Consider the following 15,066-nt stretch of genomic DNA (forward strand, 5'->3'; position numbering starts at 1 on the left):
ACACTAACAGAGACTACAACGTTGCAATAATGCGAGTAAACGAAACGATCAGCAAAAGAAGTGCTTGTCCACCACCCCAAAGGAACGCGAAATAGTTCGGCATCCCTATTTTGGCTGCATGGTATATCCAAGAGATCAAGGCACCTGGAGGGGCAAAAAACAAAAGTTTAGAATATTTTCAGGATTAAAGGCCTAAATCCAGAAGTATAAATAGAAATGTCATCAATGATGATTAATCTGGATCAGTGGCGTACCCAGGGCTGCAGCAGTGGGGGGTGGTTCCTAAGGCACAGGCCCCAGAAATTTTTTTGGGGACCACGCCCTTCAAACAATCGCAAATGCGGGGGAACGCTCTTTTTTGCTAAATTCTTTCCCATTATTCGATTCATGTTAGCTACGGTAAATAGCAAAGGGGCATTGTGATCCCTTACGTAAAAAAAGGGGCATTGCGATCCCTTAGGTAGAAAAAAGGGGCATTACGGTCCCTTACGTAGAAAAAGGGGCATTGCAATCCCTTACGTAGCTTGAATTCCGTTGATGTCAAAAACCAATACTTCCTTAAAGCATGGCCCTGCTCCTAAAACTGGCCGTGATAACTTTGGCTAGCAACGGCACCAATCTAAAATATAATAAATGTTTTTTCTGCTTGAATATTCATTTGAGAAAGGGGGTTGCTGCTGTCGGAGATCTACCATTTTTAACTATCCGAAGAACATTTTACCTCGGATACAATTCAACATCCTAGAAATGGCAGCAAAAGTGACAAAATTTAAAGAAACATTATCAAGCTGCGAATTGACAGAAAAATCTATCCTCACCATTGTTTGTGTCAGCTTTATTTTTTTAATAAAAATAACTTGGAAAGTTCAGGAACACTTGAGGCCAGTGGCGGCTCCAGCCTGGGATAAGTGAAGGGTGGGGGTGGAGGGGGGACAAAAGGAAAGCAGCACCACGCCCCTTTTGGGACACGCCCCCTTGGACCTCGCCCCTTTTGAACCAAGCCCCTTTTCCCGTGGGAAACATTTTCTCTCGGAGAAAATACCCCTTGCCTCCCAAGAGATGTCATTCAATTTACCTTTGGCAATGAACGTTTTTGCCTAAACTTAATTTCAGAGTTTTGAAATTAGAAATCTTACATGTGTAAAAATCACGAAAAGACCTAGAATAAAGTGCTAAGAGTAAAAATTTTCATAAGCTACACTTTCATGAAATATAATACAACGAGCTCTTCAAGTTCACAAAATTCTTGCGGGGATACTAAGTTCTAATCGATAAACACAATCCCAATAAGATTTGATTGGAAATTGTTTTCGAAGGGTTGATAAGTCAATTCTGTTGGAAAAATCTTTCTTGCTGCTTATTAAAAGAGGACTTTCTAGCATTGTAGACAAATAAAGTTTGATCTTTTGCCTCAGTCCATGGCTTTACACCAAAATGAGCTTCTGATCTGGATAACGTACACCCCCCCCCCCCGACGTTTTCTCATCGGATTTGCAAGAATCTCAATAACCAATTTTCTAAAAAAGTGGGGGGATAGTCCCCCCTTCTTTCCCGTGGTTACGCCACTGCTTAAGGCTGAAATGACCGAAGAATTAAGAAACTAGCAAGCCTGTACCCGAACGGCACGTTTCTTGTAAAATACGTTTAAATTTCAAGAGCAAACAAAATAGTAAAATCGTATTGAGACTGGGCTATAAAAACACAAGGGCAAGGATTGAAGTGACTGAGTGAGGCACATTCTTTGTAATTTCAAGAATTTTTTATAGAAATTCCGTTTTAAGACCTTTTGAAATCTCGTTAAGGGGCAGTTTCTTATCAGAATCAAGCAAAAGAGCAACGGAAATATGGCCAGTAGAAATAGAGGCAAAGGCTTAAAAAAAAGAACAGTTGAGAAAGCTGACATAGGCCCATGAACAGATCAGTATAGGCTTAGTATCAAGAATGGCTGAAGTAAAGAGGAAGATCTAGAAAGTGGATCATGTTCATTACTGGTTAAAGATTACAATGAAGCTGCGTCATACATGACATCATATTCAATGTGAAAATAATAGCAAAAAATAAATGAAAGGGAAATAAGAAAGAAGAACGTTATTATATTTAAGTTCATGGAAATCTCAATGGGTGATGTAATAATACGAAAGAAGCATGATTCAAATTCAGTGTAGGGAATTTGTATAAAGTTAGGGTTTGACAGAACTACCAGGGTTCAGAGTTGTGAAATCAGTCTGGATTGAGCCTCGACCAACAGATGCAGCCAAACCGAGGTCTCTGAAAGTTTAACTCAAAAATTAAGAGTCTAAACAGAAATTGGTTGGTATGTAAAAAAGCTTATCAAATAGCAGCAATGAGGAGCTAAAAAAGTATTTTTTCATCGTTTTTGAGAGGGTTAACAAGAAGAAACAATGGCCTTCTTCCGCCCATATGGATCCAGTTCACAACAAAAGAAGGTTCAGTGCGGTATTCCCCAGGGTTCGTGCCTTGGGCCCCTCCTTTTCATCCTATACGTAAATGATTTTGAGCGATGCTTAGAAAAAAACTCAACAAATATGTATGTAGACGACACTAGCATAACATGCTCTGCAAAAGACATTGATGAACTGTGCAATGACTTAAAATAAAGTATCTTTGTTTCAAAGGTTAAATGTTCGAAAGTTGTGGATAGAGCTTGGAGCAAGAAACAATTAACGTTGGATTCCTGTTCATGAAATTGCGTCAAAGCGGCCTGCTAATGTCAACGTCACAGTCAAACGACAGGACATGCCTTCCAGCTTGCATCTTATAGGGTATGGTTAGTTTTCTTTGTGATCTGTTGAATTTTCACGCTCTGCTCTGTAGAATGATACGGGGACAGATGCTAGTGGCATGGCAGAATATACTCGGTATAAATGAACTCGAACGGGTTCAAGATAACAGAGCTTTGTATCCATCGTGGATAACCTTACCTGAACCACTGAAAGCTTTTAAGAAGTTAGTTAATCGCAACTGTAGGAAAAATAACAAGAGAAGGTTCAAATGCAAGCAGTTATTCTGCAGTGTACTGAAATTTGCCAATGCTCCAGTGGTTGAATGGCAAATTTGCCAGTGTTTTGATGTCTAGTTTTGGTATGATGATATATGTGTGTTAATACCAAAAAAACATTCATTCTGTTTACTTTGTAGCATTGCAAAACTTGTCTCTAAATATAGCACAACAAGATTCCATACAAAACTGTTTTTTGTCTCGAAATTTCACACTGTTGTACCAAAGTACGATTGAAATACGATATTACTGTATATTAAGGTCTGGGGCAAAGTATCCCAGTCTAAAATAGAACAAGGGGCCTCTTTAAAGTTAGGGTCTATATCCTATCGTTTTCTGCGTATCAGATTGCTACTTATTGCAAAGTTTCCTGGTATTGTACCTACTTTCAGCAGAGATATCGAAACAACGTCGCTTCAGGAGTCTTTGGGCAAAGTAACCCAGTCTAAGAAATAGCCGAAGGGGGCAATTTTAAGTTGGGGTCCATATCCTATATTCTTTAGCGCATCAAACTGTCTTTCTTTGCAAAGTTTCATGCTGTTGTACCAAAATACGACTGAGATACGATAATACCGTCTAAACAGGTCTGGTGCAAACTACCCCAGTCTAAAAATAGAAAAAAGGGGGTAATTATCCCATCTTTCGACCGTATCAAACTGTCCCCTGTTGCAAAGTTTCGTGCTATTGTAGCTACTTACAGAAGATATATTGTAATGACGCTGTTAAGGGCTTGGGTCAAAGTACCGCAGTCTAAAAAAGCCGAAGGGGGCAAATTTCAGTTGGGGTCTATATCCTTTCTTTTTTAGCGTACCGAACTGCCCCTTTTTGTGAAATTTCATGCTGGTATCACAATTTGCACAATTGTTTGACTAACAGCCCTGACTATTAAGCTTTTCGTCTTACTCTTTAAAACGTCGGAATATAAATCGAAATACTTCGCTAAGAAATATATATAACCAGTTTTGGATCTAAATAGGCCAATCAGAAACGCGTGCACATGACTTTTGAGGTTGACCAATCAGTGCCACTTGCCTACTGAAAATGTTACCAATGGAGTCCTTAGGTAAAAACGAACTCCTTTTGCATAGGCAGTAGTGGTTTTTTTTGCTTATGTAGATAGACTCCAAAACTGCTCGATGGAACGACGATTGGTCTCTGCCAATAATCCGGTAAATGTCGCCATTGACGTTTTTTTTCACAACTTGATTTTCTCGTAAATGCTGCCCGATAGCGGAATCGCATGTTTTGGCTGTCGGTTTTGATTGGAAAGACCGAGGAGGCTGTTCTCTTTTGTGGAGAGTTTTGCTTCTAACGCTAACAGTGTTACTGGATAAAGAACTACATTATCAATAGAAGAAAGAGGCCAATAGCATGTGAGAGGGTTTCAGAATGGTCAGAGGTCACTAGTGGTGTCCCTAAGGGCTCAGTATTAGGACCAATCATGTTTCTTGTGTACGTCAATGATATACCAGAGATGGTCAGCAGTATTGAAAGCTTTTTGCAGACGTCGCAAATTTTGGAGAGTGTTAAAGACAGAAGATTAATTCCGACAAACTACAATAAAATCTAGACTCCTTGGAAAAGTGGTTAAGAAGATGGTTATAAAAATTTAAAGAAAGTTAATGGAAGGTAGAATGTAGAAGTAAGCTACTTTATAGGGGAAGGAGACAACAGATCTATGTTAGAAGTATTGAAACAGAGAAAGATCTAGGAGTTTGGATCTCAAACACACTCCGATCTGCCACTCAGTGCAAGAAAGCAGTCAATAAACCCATGGAGGTACTGATAGGAACAAAAGAGATCTTTCAAGGGTAGTGACGTTGGCATTTGCGCTGGTTTGGGAAAATTTCCTTTTGGAGCTTCTACTTCCCTGTAATTAGGGTATGGAGGGGTCTTAAAAATTAATAACATTAAGTTGTGTGTAATGGGTTGAATAAAAAGGGGTTCGAAACAGCAAATGACTTTTCTAGATGGACCTATGTTTTAAAACAGGGGGAGCGTAAAGGAAGTAAGTTTGCGGTAGCGAATGTAAGCGATAGTTGGCAGTGGAGATTGCGTATTCAAAACTGTATGCCTAACATCGTCTTAATTTCATTATTTTTCAATTCCAATTTTGGTATTGAAATACCACTCCCCGGAGTTCCTCACTTCATTGCAGAATTGCCAACGCCCCCCCCCTCTCAAGGCATTACCTCGCTACGCTTGAGCAAACACCTCAAATACCAAAGGTAAAATGAATAAACAATTAAGGATAAATCTATCAAGGTAAGTTTTAAAAGTAGAAATGTCTTACTGGTGATGATTCCTCCGGTGAGTGGATACAAAAATCCAGCTACTGCTATGACTATTGGAATGTATCTTCCGAGTTTATGTTTCCGAAGAGCTCTTAGTGCGATCAAAGATGCAAGTCCGTGCATCAATACAGTTGTTGCAAGGCAGTAGAGAAATATTTGATACCACATATCTGAAAAGCACAAGCAGTATGTTTCTGCAAACATTTGCTTATATATCTCATAGACAAAGATAAAAAACATTAGTCGCTATATGCCATGTCAACAATAAACATGATTATAAAACGAAAACAAATTTTACTTATAAATTCCTTGTACCATTTCTACATTAACAATGGTCAGCGGCAATGGTAACCATACCGGACTTACTTCATTCGACTGCTGTGATAGCTATATGTTCAGGGTTCTAGACTTGAGCCTCATAATATTCTGACAAAGATGGAAAATGTCAAACATGGTTTAGCTTATTAGGGAGGGGTGGTGGTCAAAGAATGGTAGTAAACAAAAAAAGAAACACAGTGTGAAACAAAACTGCCAGCATTTCTATTTTTAGTTGCAATTTACTTCACTTACCAGAGTGCCATTTTCTTCTAAATGTTATATTGAGTCACATTGAGGTGATGCTCTTTGGGTATCATAATTATGTTAATGGGCAAATTACATACAGACTTCTGGTTTTATGTATCAGATGCTGTCAGCATAGTTGTCAGCAAAGAGGAATCTTGGCCTCGATTGATACACTCTTAAATACACTAAATTCTTTCCAATTCCAAAAGGTACTCCTTTTTCTAGGTTTAACTGTCCTAGATTTGGGTAAAAAACCACCCTCTTTATCAGATATTTTCCGGACCTCTGAATGAAAGCCGACATGCCAGGCATTGGTCCTTACTTGTTTTGCTCTATTTTTGATACAAAAGGATTAGACAACAAAGTGTCATAGAACCCACAAAATAATCTTCTATTATTTTGATCCCAATATAATTTCAAAACAACAATGCTATTGGGAAGAATAATCTTCTAAAATTGAATTTTTGGCATACAGTTTTGCTTGAACATCTAATGAATCAATTGTCGAACAAATTCTTTTCAGCATCATCGGATGACCATGATGATGATGTTTTTTCATTAGACTCCACAGGCACACCAGCCAGTGATTTTTTTACAGTTTTCCACTTTTGAATATGCAAATGGCATCACGTAATTCTCTAAATGGTGAATGCTGTAACTTAAAAATTATTTCTGGAGAAAAACTACAAAGATTCTGATTGAAAAGGAATCTTTACAAAATGCAAATGGATGAGGGGCAGGCTTGTGATCACTTGCCTCAAGCTGAGAGGCCTTTTTCAGCCTTACATTAATCCATGGCTTTAATTAAGTGCTACACTGCACCAAATACATACAATTCTCCAATTTTTTCACATCCATCTTCCACTCACTAGAAATTCTCATTATGTGGAAATTTTGCACCCATACATCTTGCCTTATGCACACATGCAATAAAAAACTTGTCACACTTCCTGGAGTGCTTCCTTTCTTACTCTTAACTGTTCACAAGAGAGATACTATTTTCAGCACACTTAAGAACTTTTTCTTGTATGGTGTAAACAAAATCAATATTTTAAGGTAGACTTGGAAACATTGTACCACTACTGTTCATACTTGGTGGTACATTTGTTGCAGTTGTTGGTTGCATATGAAAAACTAACACCATTAACATCATTGGGTTCCAACAAAACGTGGCCTATGCCGTTGGCATTCTTCTTGGCATAGTGTTGGCCTACCTGTTGGCGTAGTAATGATGTACATTTGGCATACAAAGGCATACCACATAAATTTGGCATAAGCTTGGCATGCCTCTAAAATACAACTGAAAACCCAAAAAAAGAAAAATTACACTAAAATGTACAAAGATGATTTTTGCCAATGTTTTTGCAAGTTTGCATTCAAGATACTTTTGATCAGATCAAAAGAATGTAGTGCTCATTTGGCAAACATATGCATCCTCTATTTACAATACATAACAATAAATGTATAATTATGTACCATTTTAATTAGCTACCTTTTTCAGCTTCTATGGACTATCCTTCTCTTTGGCATTGTTAATCTTATTTTATATGCAGAAATCATAATCATGGTGTTAGAGAGAGAGAGAGAGAGAGAGAGAGAGAGAGAGAGAGAGAGAGAGAGAGAGAGAGAGAGAGAGAGAGAGAGAGAGAGAGAGAGAGAGATGTGGTACATTCCCTGAAAAACTCTAATCTGAACCAAACTAATTACCCTATTTCCTCTAAAGAATGCCTTTTTCCAAGTGGTTGGCTGAAGATGCGGCGTTTAGTAGAGGGCGGCGTTTATCAGAGGGCGGCGTTCATTAGGGGAAATATGGTATACAAATTAACATACTTACAGAGAAAAAATGTATATCTAAAATTAACACAAATTATGGGGAAAAAATGATCCTAAATGTGAGTTAAGGTGATTAGTGAAATGAAGTTAAGAGTGACATAAATGATGCCTGTGCTGTGATGTGAGAATATTATGTAATGAATGAGAAGGAGCAAATAATTCAAACAGACCTAAGCAGAGTCACTACTTGGACTTGTTAAATAGTTTCACTTTCATGGTGGGATCTATGGTGACTTTCTGATCAATTTCATAACTCCACCCTTAGTTAAGCTCCCCTCCATAAATCAACCCCTATCCAAAAAGGAAATATTGAAATGGTGTCTTGATATCTTGTATTATAGTGGCCAATCTTGCTTTTTCTCTAAAAGATGTCTACATCTTTACAATATGTAGTCATTCACTTCATTCGCAATTTGCATGCCATCTGTGATTTGTTAAAGCATGTGAATTCAATACACACTCCAGGGGCGGATCCAGCAAAAAACTTGACTGAGTTCCAGGCCAAGGCTAGGGACTTTCAGATAATGCATTGATCATTGTACATAAGACAACATTATTATTCATATTTATGCATTTTGGTACCATTGAGGGGTGGGGGGTAGGGGTAGGTACTATCTACTCACTAAATCTAGATTCTAAATTTCTTTCCGACAAAAAAAAGTGCCTCTGTGAAAAATGTTTCAACCCCCTCCCTTTCTCAATACCCTTTGTTTGTTTTGGATGCCACAGCAAAGTTTTTCTTTTTTGTTTTGCTCACAATTTGCTGTTTTGCCTCCGTAGACACCAGCCTATTCATCAAAATATGGTGTCCCGTCTGAGCAAAAGGTTTTTCCTACACTGGGTACCAGACTCACTATATATAAAATAAAATAGAGTCTGGTACCCAGGGTAAGGTTTTCCGTTCCAGTGCCAAAGACTGCAATTCAAAGCAAAGGTAGTTAACACTCCTGGAAAATTAACGATATCTCCTGGTTTTATCTCAAACGCTTAATAATCTGCTAGAATGCTGCGATGGTTGTGAGTATAAGACGTCTGCAGTTGCCATTTCGAATTAATGTTTTGCAGTTCCACAATAGAACAGAAACAATAGGTAGCCAATCAACTACCGGCCATTGTACAGCTCTCTTACAAATATGGTATCATTTCCGAGTTCCAGATGCTGTTTTGACTGAGTTCCATCCGTGTTCCAAACAAAAAGTTTATTGTTTCAATTCATTTACTTCGGAGGCACAAAACGTTTATTTCTAAGTTCTAGGATTGACTGCTGTTGTCCTCCAGTGTCTGGAAAATCGTTTCCAAATCACGCCAGAGAAGAAACTGGCAATTTTATAATTTTGAAGAGACTGTGATAAAACTTAGAATTTTTAGGTTTCAATTTTTTAATTTAAATATTACTTGTTTCAGGCAACACTATTTTTAGCAGTATGTGCACCAAGGAACTCACTCTGGATCTGCCTCTGCACTCAAAGCTATTTCACAAATTGCTATTGTTAGATCAGCTAATGAAATTCATTTTTTTATGGGGCAAAATAGTGCATAAATTGGCACCATCTATCGAACAATTTCAGAACAAGATTGTAGTTTTTGGCAGAAGAAGATGATTGTTGCTGTCAAATATGAAGGAGGTAGCACAGAAGAAAGATGAAATGTAGAAAATATTTTCAGCTTAGCCTTTGAAGAAAAAAAGGCAACGAGGGGCAGACCTCATTTATCTGTGCGAGTGCGTGAGCAGCACTCACAGACACAGAACTTCATCTTCAGGACTTTCTGCAGGCACATTTCTGAATCAATTTTTATTTACCTTTTATTGTGTGATGGTCATGCTTTCTTTAAACAGCTTTCTTGGTATTCAAATTGAACAGTCAAATAAAATATAAAAGGTAGTAGTAGAAAGTCTTCATTAGCAAAATGACAGAAGGTCCTTACTCTAAAGGCGTCTTCCATTTTCATAATTTCAAAATTTTTGACAATTTGTGACAACACAAAAAAGCCTCTGTTTCAACAATTTTTGGAGTGATAGTGTTTTCATATTAAAATAATCAAAATCTTGTAAGCATTATAAACGTCCTATTATAAATAGCATCCTTATAAGATACTTTTTATCATAAGACATTTCAATGAAAGTAACTGGAAAAAGAATCTTTCATGGCTATTTTACATATCTTTGAAATGAGAAACACCCAGTGTAATGTTGAAATTCTTGCAACTGTACGCAAAATCCTAAAATTCAGAAACTTTGAAAGAAGACGTTGTAAACAAAACTGCTCCATTTAAAGTAGAGCGTTTTAGATATCGGAAAGCGTCATTACTGAGGATGTCGTTATGTGATGAAATTGGTACTAGCGACAGTGCTTATTGAAAACCCAAGACGAGCCTTTGATAAAAACTGGATCATTCCCTTTTTTCATGTACAAAATGTAATGCTAGTAGCATTTGTTCAGATTTACATGTAGTTACATGTAGTTCATGATGATATTAATTTGGTATCTGCTTTTGACAAAAGTAAGTTGGTGTAGCAGTTCTGAGCGTAATATGGAGGTTCTTGATTTATCAATATTATGACTTTAAATTGTAACCTTACAGGCACATTTTTACTTGGCTTTGCGCTCGCAGGTACAAAATATTATTGATGAGCCCTGACAAGGAGAGCATGTAAATCGAATCCTTGAAATGCAGCTTGGGTCATTGCTATTTGTATCCGTTATGACACCTTTGTATTTCTGCTCTTATAACTAACACTGCTAGTATCCCAAACAACTTTGATTGAATGAATCAATAAACAATTCTTAAGCAACATTTTCTACACATCAGAAGTCAATTTAACCTTGGCATTTTTGCTGGTCCCTACTAGCACCAACAAAAAGATAAAGAGTGGCCTTAGAATCCAGGTGAAATGATACAATAATAAGTGTGTTTTGATTGGCTAGTCTTTATCCATAACTTTCCTTGACATTCAGACAATCACACATTCAGAAACATTACAAAAAGGTCAAAGTTGCATATTAGATGTTCACGTGCAATTCCACTATATCGCATGGTAATTTCAAACAAAAGAACATGTGATTTGCAAATTGCAATTGAGGTTGAAATGGGCCAGAGGATGCAGATTTTTGACAAATATAAAGTTTTTGATCTGATACAAATTATTTTCAATGTAAACTTACATAAACATTCACATACATCATCTTGGTATTTTAATAACAATTTGAATGCATAACTAATGTGATTTTACTATTTTTAGGGGTTGAGTTGAAGTGTAGAGAACAAGCCTACATGTCTGTATTTGTATTTGTATTTGATTTGCATTTGTATTTGTTTCTATTTAGCATCGAAAGGTAGTTTCTAGGGCACTGAGAAGCTGAGCCTATCTAGTAGTGTCCTGGTATGACCACACCTTGTGATTCTTACACTTGGAAATGCAGAGAACTGGTCACACTCCATGCTTAGTCATGCTAGGGACTCAGCCATTGACCCTTAATAATACGATATGTGTATATTAATATTGCCAGTCCAATTTGCCGACAAAGTTGTTGAACCATCCTTTACTTGCCGACAAAGCACCCCTAGTTGATTAATAAACCCAATAGCTATGAACTTTTTTGCCAAAAAGGGGGGTGGTCACAACAATTGTGTTGGGCTGCCAATTAAGTTTATGGTGGAGCTTGCTCCATGTACACTTCTTGGTAGTCTGGGAAATTCTCACAAATGGGCCATATTAAAATCATTCCGAACAACCTAAATGTTAGATCATAGTTTACTGTTAGATTGTTTCATTGAAGGAGTTTCGTGGAGTATTTAAATGAAACAAAAGCTTGAGTTACTCAAACAGTTGATGTTTTGGCCTTCTACCTTTGTTTGTGCACAAATACTAAATGCTCTGCTGGATGAATAGCCCCAACCAAGGTCATACTACCTACTTTGTTGAAGCAATTACTTATTTGAAAAGCCACCAGAAGCAACACAAATAGTCACAAAACCTGCAGTTCCCTTAAAAAATTGCGAAATTTACAAACATAATAAAGTTCCGTACAAATTATTTTTGAAGCAATAATGGCATTAGTTTTATCTAAGCTCTTGGCAACTTACTACGAATGGTATCAGATAGAGCATACTGTATCCGTCGATCTTTAACTTTTGTTTCTTTCATTGATATATCTTTGGTTAACTTGCATTCGATAAATTGTAAACATGTTGATGAATTATATAAATCTGAATTTGAAAGTTTCTTCGTATGATAAGGCCTAAAATTCATATTGCAATGGGTCGTGATGGGGTGATTATGAAAGAAAAGATGTCTTGAAACTGACATAGATAAAGCTTAAATACATAAATACCTTTGAACGATACAAGAACACCAAGTGGGTCTTGAAGCTTCAATTTTGAGCTCATCTCTGCACAACGCTTACAATGCAGCCTGTTTTGGCACTGCAATTCCGACAATCGATCTTATAGTAAACATAGGTCAAAATAATGTTGAAAATTGCTCGGGCAAAATTGAACTGAATAGTTTGATGTTGACGCCTTTAAAGTGCATATGACACGAAAAGCTTTATTCGCTTAAATCATCAAAGAAACATCGCTGAAAACGATGGTGAACTTAGTTTTTTCATTTGCGACTTACTTTTTCCAAAAAACGGGGTTTTCCAACCAGGGGCAAAACTACTGGGGGGGGGGGTGCTGCACCCCCACAATCTGCAAAAAGGCAGATTTTATCGGGCAAATTTATGGCTGCCAGTGTATCTGTCGGGCAAATCTGGAAATTTTCTTTAGATCGCACTTTTATTGCTACTTTTTGCCCTAGCTTGGTTTTTTAATTCATTGTCTTTTCCCCATCTTTTTTTCAATCTCCTCCCAGTTGGGAAAACAAAACAGAAACGAAGCAAGGAACAGCAACACATATACATTTCTGTCTTTCGTCCACCGATCAGCGCTTTCGTCTCGAGCTCGACGCGCACATGTTTATCTTCGCTTCGAGATGAAGTCTGAAGTATTGATCGACAGCGAAAGTATAGACGGAAAAAAAGTGTGTTTGATGTGAGAAGGAAATGAACACTGTGCAAACCCATCCCCCCTACTTTTTGCAAAAGAAGCGAGCTTTTTTCAAATTCTATTGTTGCGATCTCTAAATTTACCCCTGACAAGACCCCCCCCCCCCAACTTTCCATCCTACCTCGGAGCCCATGGAACACTGACAGTTTTAGAAGCATCATAAATCAAAGCATGAAGGATATTCCATCTCGGCATACGTTGTTAAGAAAAATCAATCAATACTTCTTTTTCAAATGTATGAAACTTTCATCATCCATTCATAAGGAGTTATGCCCCAAAATTCTCTTAAGGTTTTACATTTACGGTTCAAAAGTATTGCACCCTTCGCTAGAAAATGGTCATACAGACGCCAAAGTTTTTAAGCTAAAAAAATTCGAATAACCGTAACAAGTAACAGAAAGTTTTAATCAGTTCAAGCGGGAAATAATATAAAATTTATCAAGAAATTGTAGTTAAGATATGAGTTGCAAAAAACTTTCGAGTTTATTCTATTTCTGAACAATATCCATGATTGCGAAAACACGAAAATTGAGCTTTCATGATAGGCGTACCTGTAAAACACCTCCAATAAAAACTTTTCTTTGCTTGAGGGATTTTGTTATAGTGAATTTAGAGATACGTACTTTGTGCTTGGGTGTCTAAAAATTATGAAATTGCTTTCGGAGCAACCGAAAATTGAAAATGAAACTCAGAAAATGCAACTGAAGCTCTTTTTTGTTGGAACATTGTAATCTGCGTAGCTGTTTCTAAATTCCGAAATTTCCAAGCTGTGTTTTGGTGTTCCACTTTGATAAAATTGAGACCCTACTTCCATCTCTTTTTTGAATTGCTCTCTTAATAGCTAGGTGATATAGAAAGTGAAGACTTTTTTTTTATAGAAAAGACAGGCCTTACAAATGCTTGCTTTTCGGAAACAAATGTTTATAGCCAACACCAGAAAAACTAGAGGCATATTTTTTGACTTAAAACAAACAGCCTGAGTCTAGTTTGAGTGAGACTCTCTCTCGGGCTTCCCGACGATTTCAGCCCTTGAAGCGATGTGCTCTTAAGATGAAGTTCATGTATGACACGCCCTTTCATCAAGCATGCCACGCCCTTTTGTCGGACATCTAAGCTTCATACCCCCCTAATGAAGTTTCGCCCCTGTTTCCAACACCCACTCGAGCTAAAATGTGTCACAACAAAAACGCGGTCGAACCTGTGGTCACGTGAGCCCTGTGACGTAAAGTGGTTGTGTATCCGTTGAATAGAGCAAGGCTTCTGTATGGTTTCACTATGTGCGGGCACTACTGTTGTCCCCCTAAAGATTTTTTTCCTCCATATTGTAATAAGTTTTATTTAGATAACTTAAGCAATGCCATCAAAGGCCGGAAAGTAATTAGAAAATTTTTTTGGTTCATTATAAAATTGATAAAAATTGAAATAAAGTGAGCCGGCTATGGTCATAATTTCGCAACTCACAATGTTATCATATGGCCAACCCAAGTTAGTTAAGAAAAGCTTATTCAAAAATAAACATGATGTTCAAGAACAAAATTAGAAAACTTTTACTATAAAACAGGTAAGTGCATTACGGTAATAAACCATTGTGCATGACTTTAGGGAACGAATACCCCCTTGAGGAAGATACCGTTTTGCTTGACTGCCATCCTGGAAAACCTGCCCCAACAGAAGTTCGCCGCTTGGTATTACTTATTAAAAATGCAGCGTAAAGATATCGAGCCATCATCTTATTCAAGAGCACCTTTTCCGACTGTTTTTTCACACCGAAAACACCAAAACATTTTTTCGACGTGATGCTCTACCTTCAGTTCGCAAACCAAAACAAGACAAAGAACTAAGCAAGAATGAAAAAAGCATGGTGAGTAATATGATTCCTATTATTTTTTATAACTGCCTAACAACGTTCTATTTTGTAACAGCTGAGATATGGTAATGACTCGACAACACCGGGGGCACTCGCTTTATGGAAAATGGGACCCCTTGTCCAGGGGCGAAACTACCGGGGGGGTGTGGGGGGTGTAACACCCCCAATCCAAAAAATAGTCGATTTCGCAGGGCAATCGAAGATTTCGCAGGGCGCCAAGAAGAGCTTTATTGCCACGCAGAAATGCCACTTCTGAAGTTCGTAAAGGGCCTTTTAGGAATTTTGAAATGGAAATATCGTATTTGTTATGAACCTCCCTTCCTGACATTGCATTTTAGAGAACGGAACAGGTATGTAAGAAAAAGCTCCGTTATTTGCAAAGCGAAAGCATTTCTTACCGAAAGTCATAGCCAATGGATGCAATGATTGATGCATATGTT

The 15,066-nt window shown here is 37.6% G+C and overlaps 1 protein-coding gene across 1 annotated transcript; it reads right to left on the bottom strand.

Annotated features, from left to right (window-relative positions):
* Positions 1 to 2: 2 nt before the first annotated feature.
* On the bottom strand, positions 3 to 12,191 carry LOC135690648 (transmembrane protein 170A). Its single transcript, XM_065208256.2, has 3 exons — positions 12,045 to 12,191; positions 5,313 to 5,483; positions 3 to 144 (listed from the first exon to the last, which is right to left on the bottom strand). Exons 1-3 carry the CDS (start codon positions 12,097 to 12,099, stop codon positions 14 to 16), a joined length of 357 nt encoding a protein of 118 aa, XP_065064328.1. The 5' UTR covers positions 12,100 to 12,191; the 3' UTR covers positions 3 to 13.
* Positions 12,192 to 15,066: the final 2,875 nt, after the last annotated feature.

This window comes from Rhopilema esculentum, chromosome 4, assembly GCF_057945365.1.
Source record: "Rhopilema esculentum isolate cy_ngs chromosome 4, ASM5794536v1, whole genome shotgun sequence".
NCBI lineage: Eukaryota > Metazoa > Cnidaria > Scyphozoa > Rhizostomeae > Rhizostomatidae > Rhopilema > Rhopilema esculentum.

Excerpts from the sequence above, each read along its gene's own strand:
- LOC135690648 (XM_065208256.2), bottom strand. The coding sequence starts at position 12,099 with ATGAGCTCAAAATTGAAGCTTCAAGACCCACTTGGTGTTCTTGTATCG. Across the intron at positions 5,484-12,044 it reads TGTTCTTGTATCGTTCAAAG|ATATGTGGTATCAAATATTT; the intron begins GTATTTATGTAT and ends TGTGCTTTTCAG. Across the intron at positions 145-5,312 it reads CACCGGAGGAATCATCACCA|GTGCCTTGATCTCTTGGATA; the intron begins GTAAGACATTTC and ends TTGCCCCTCCAG.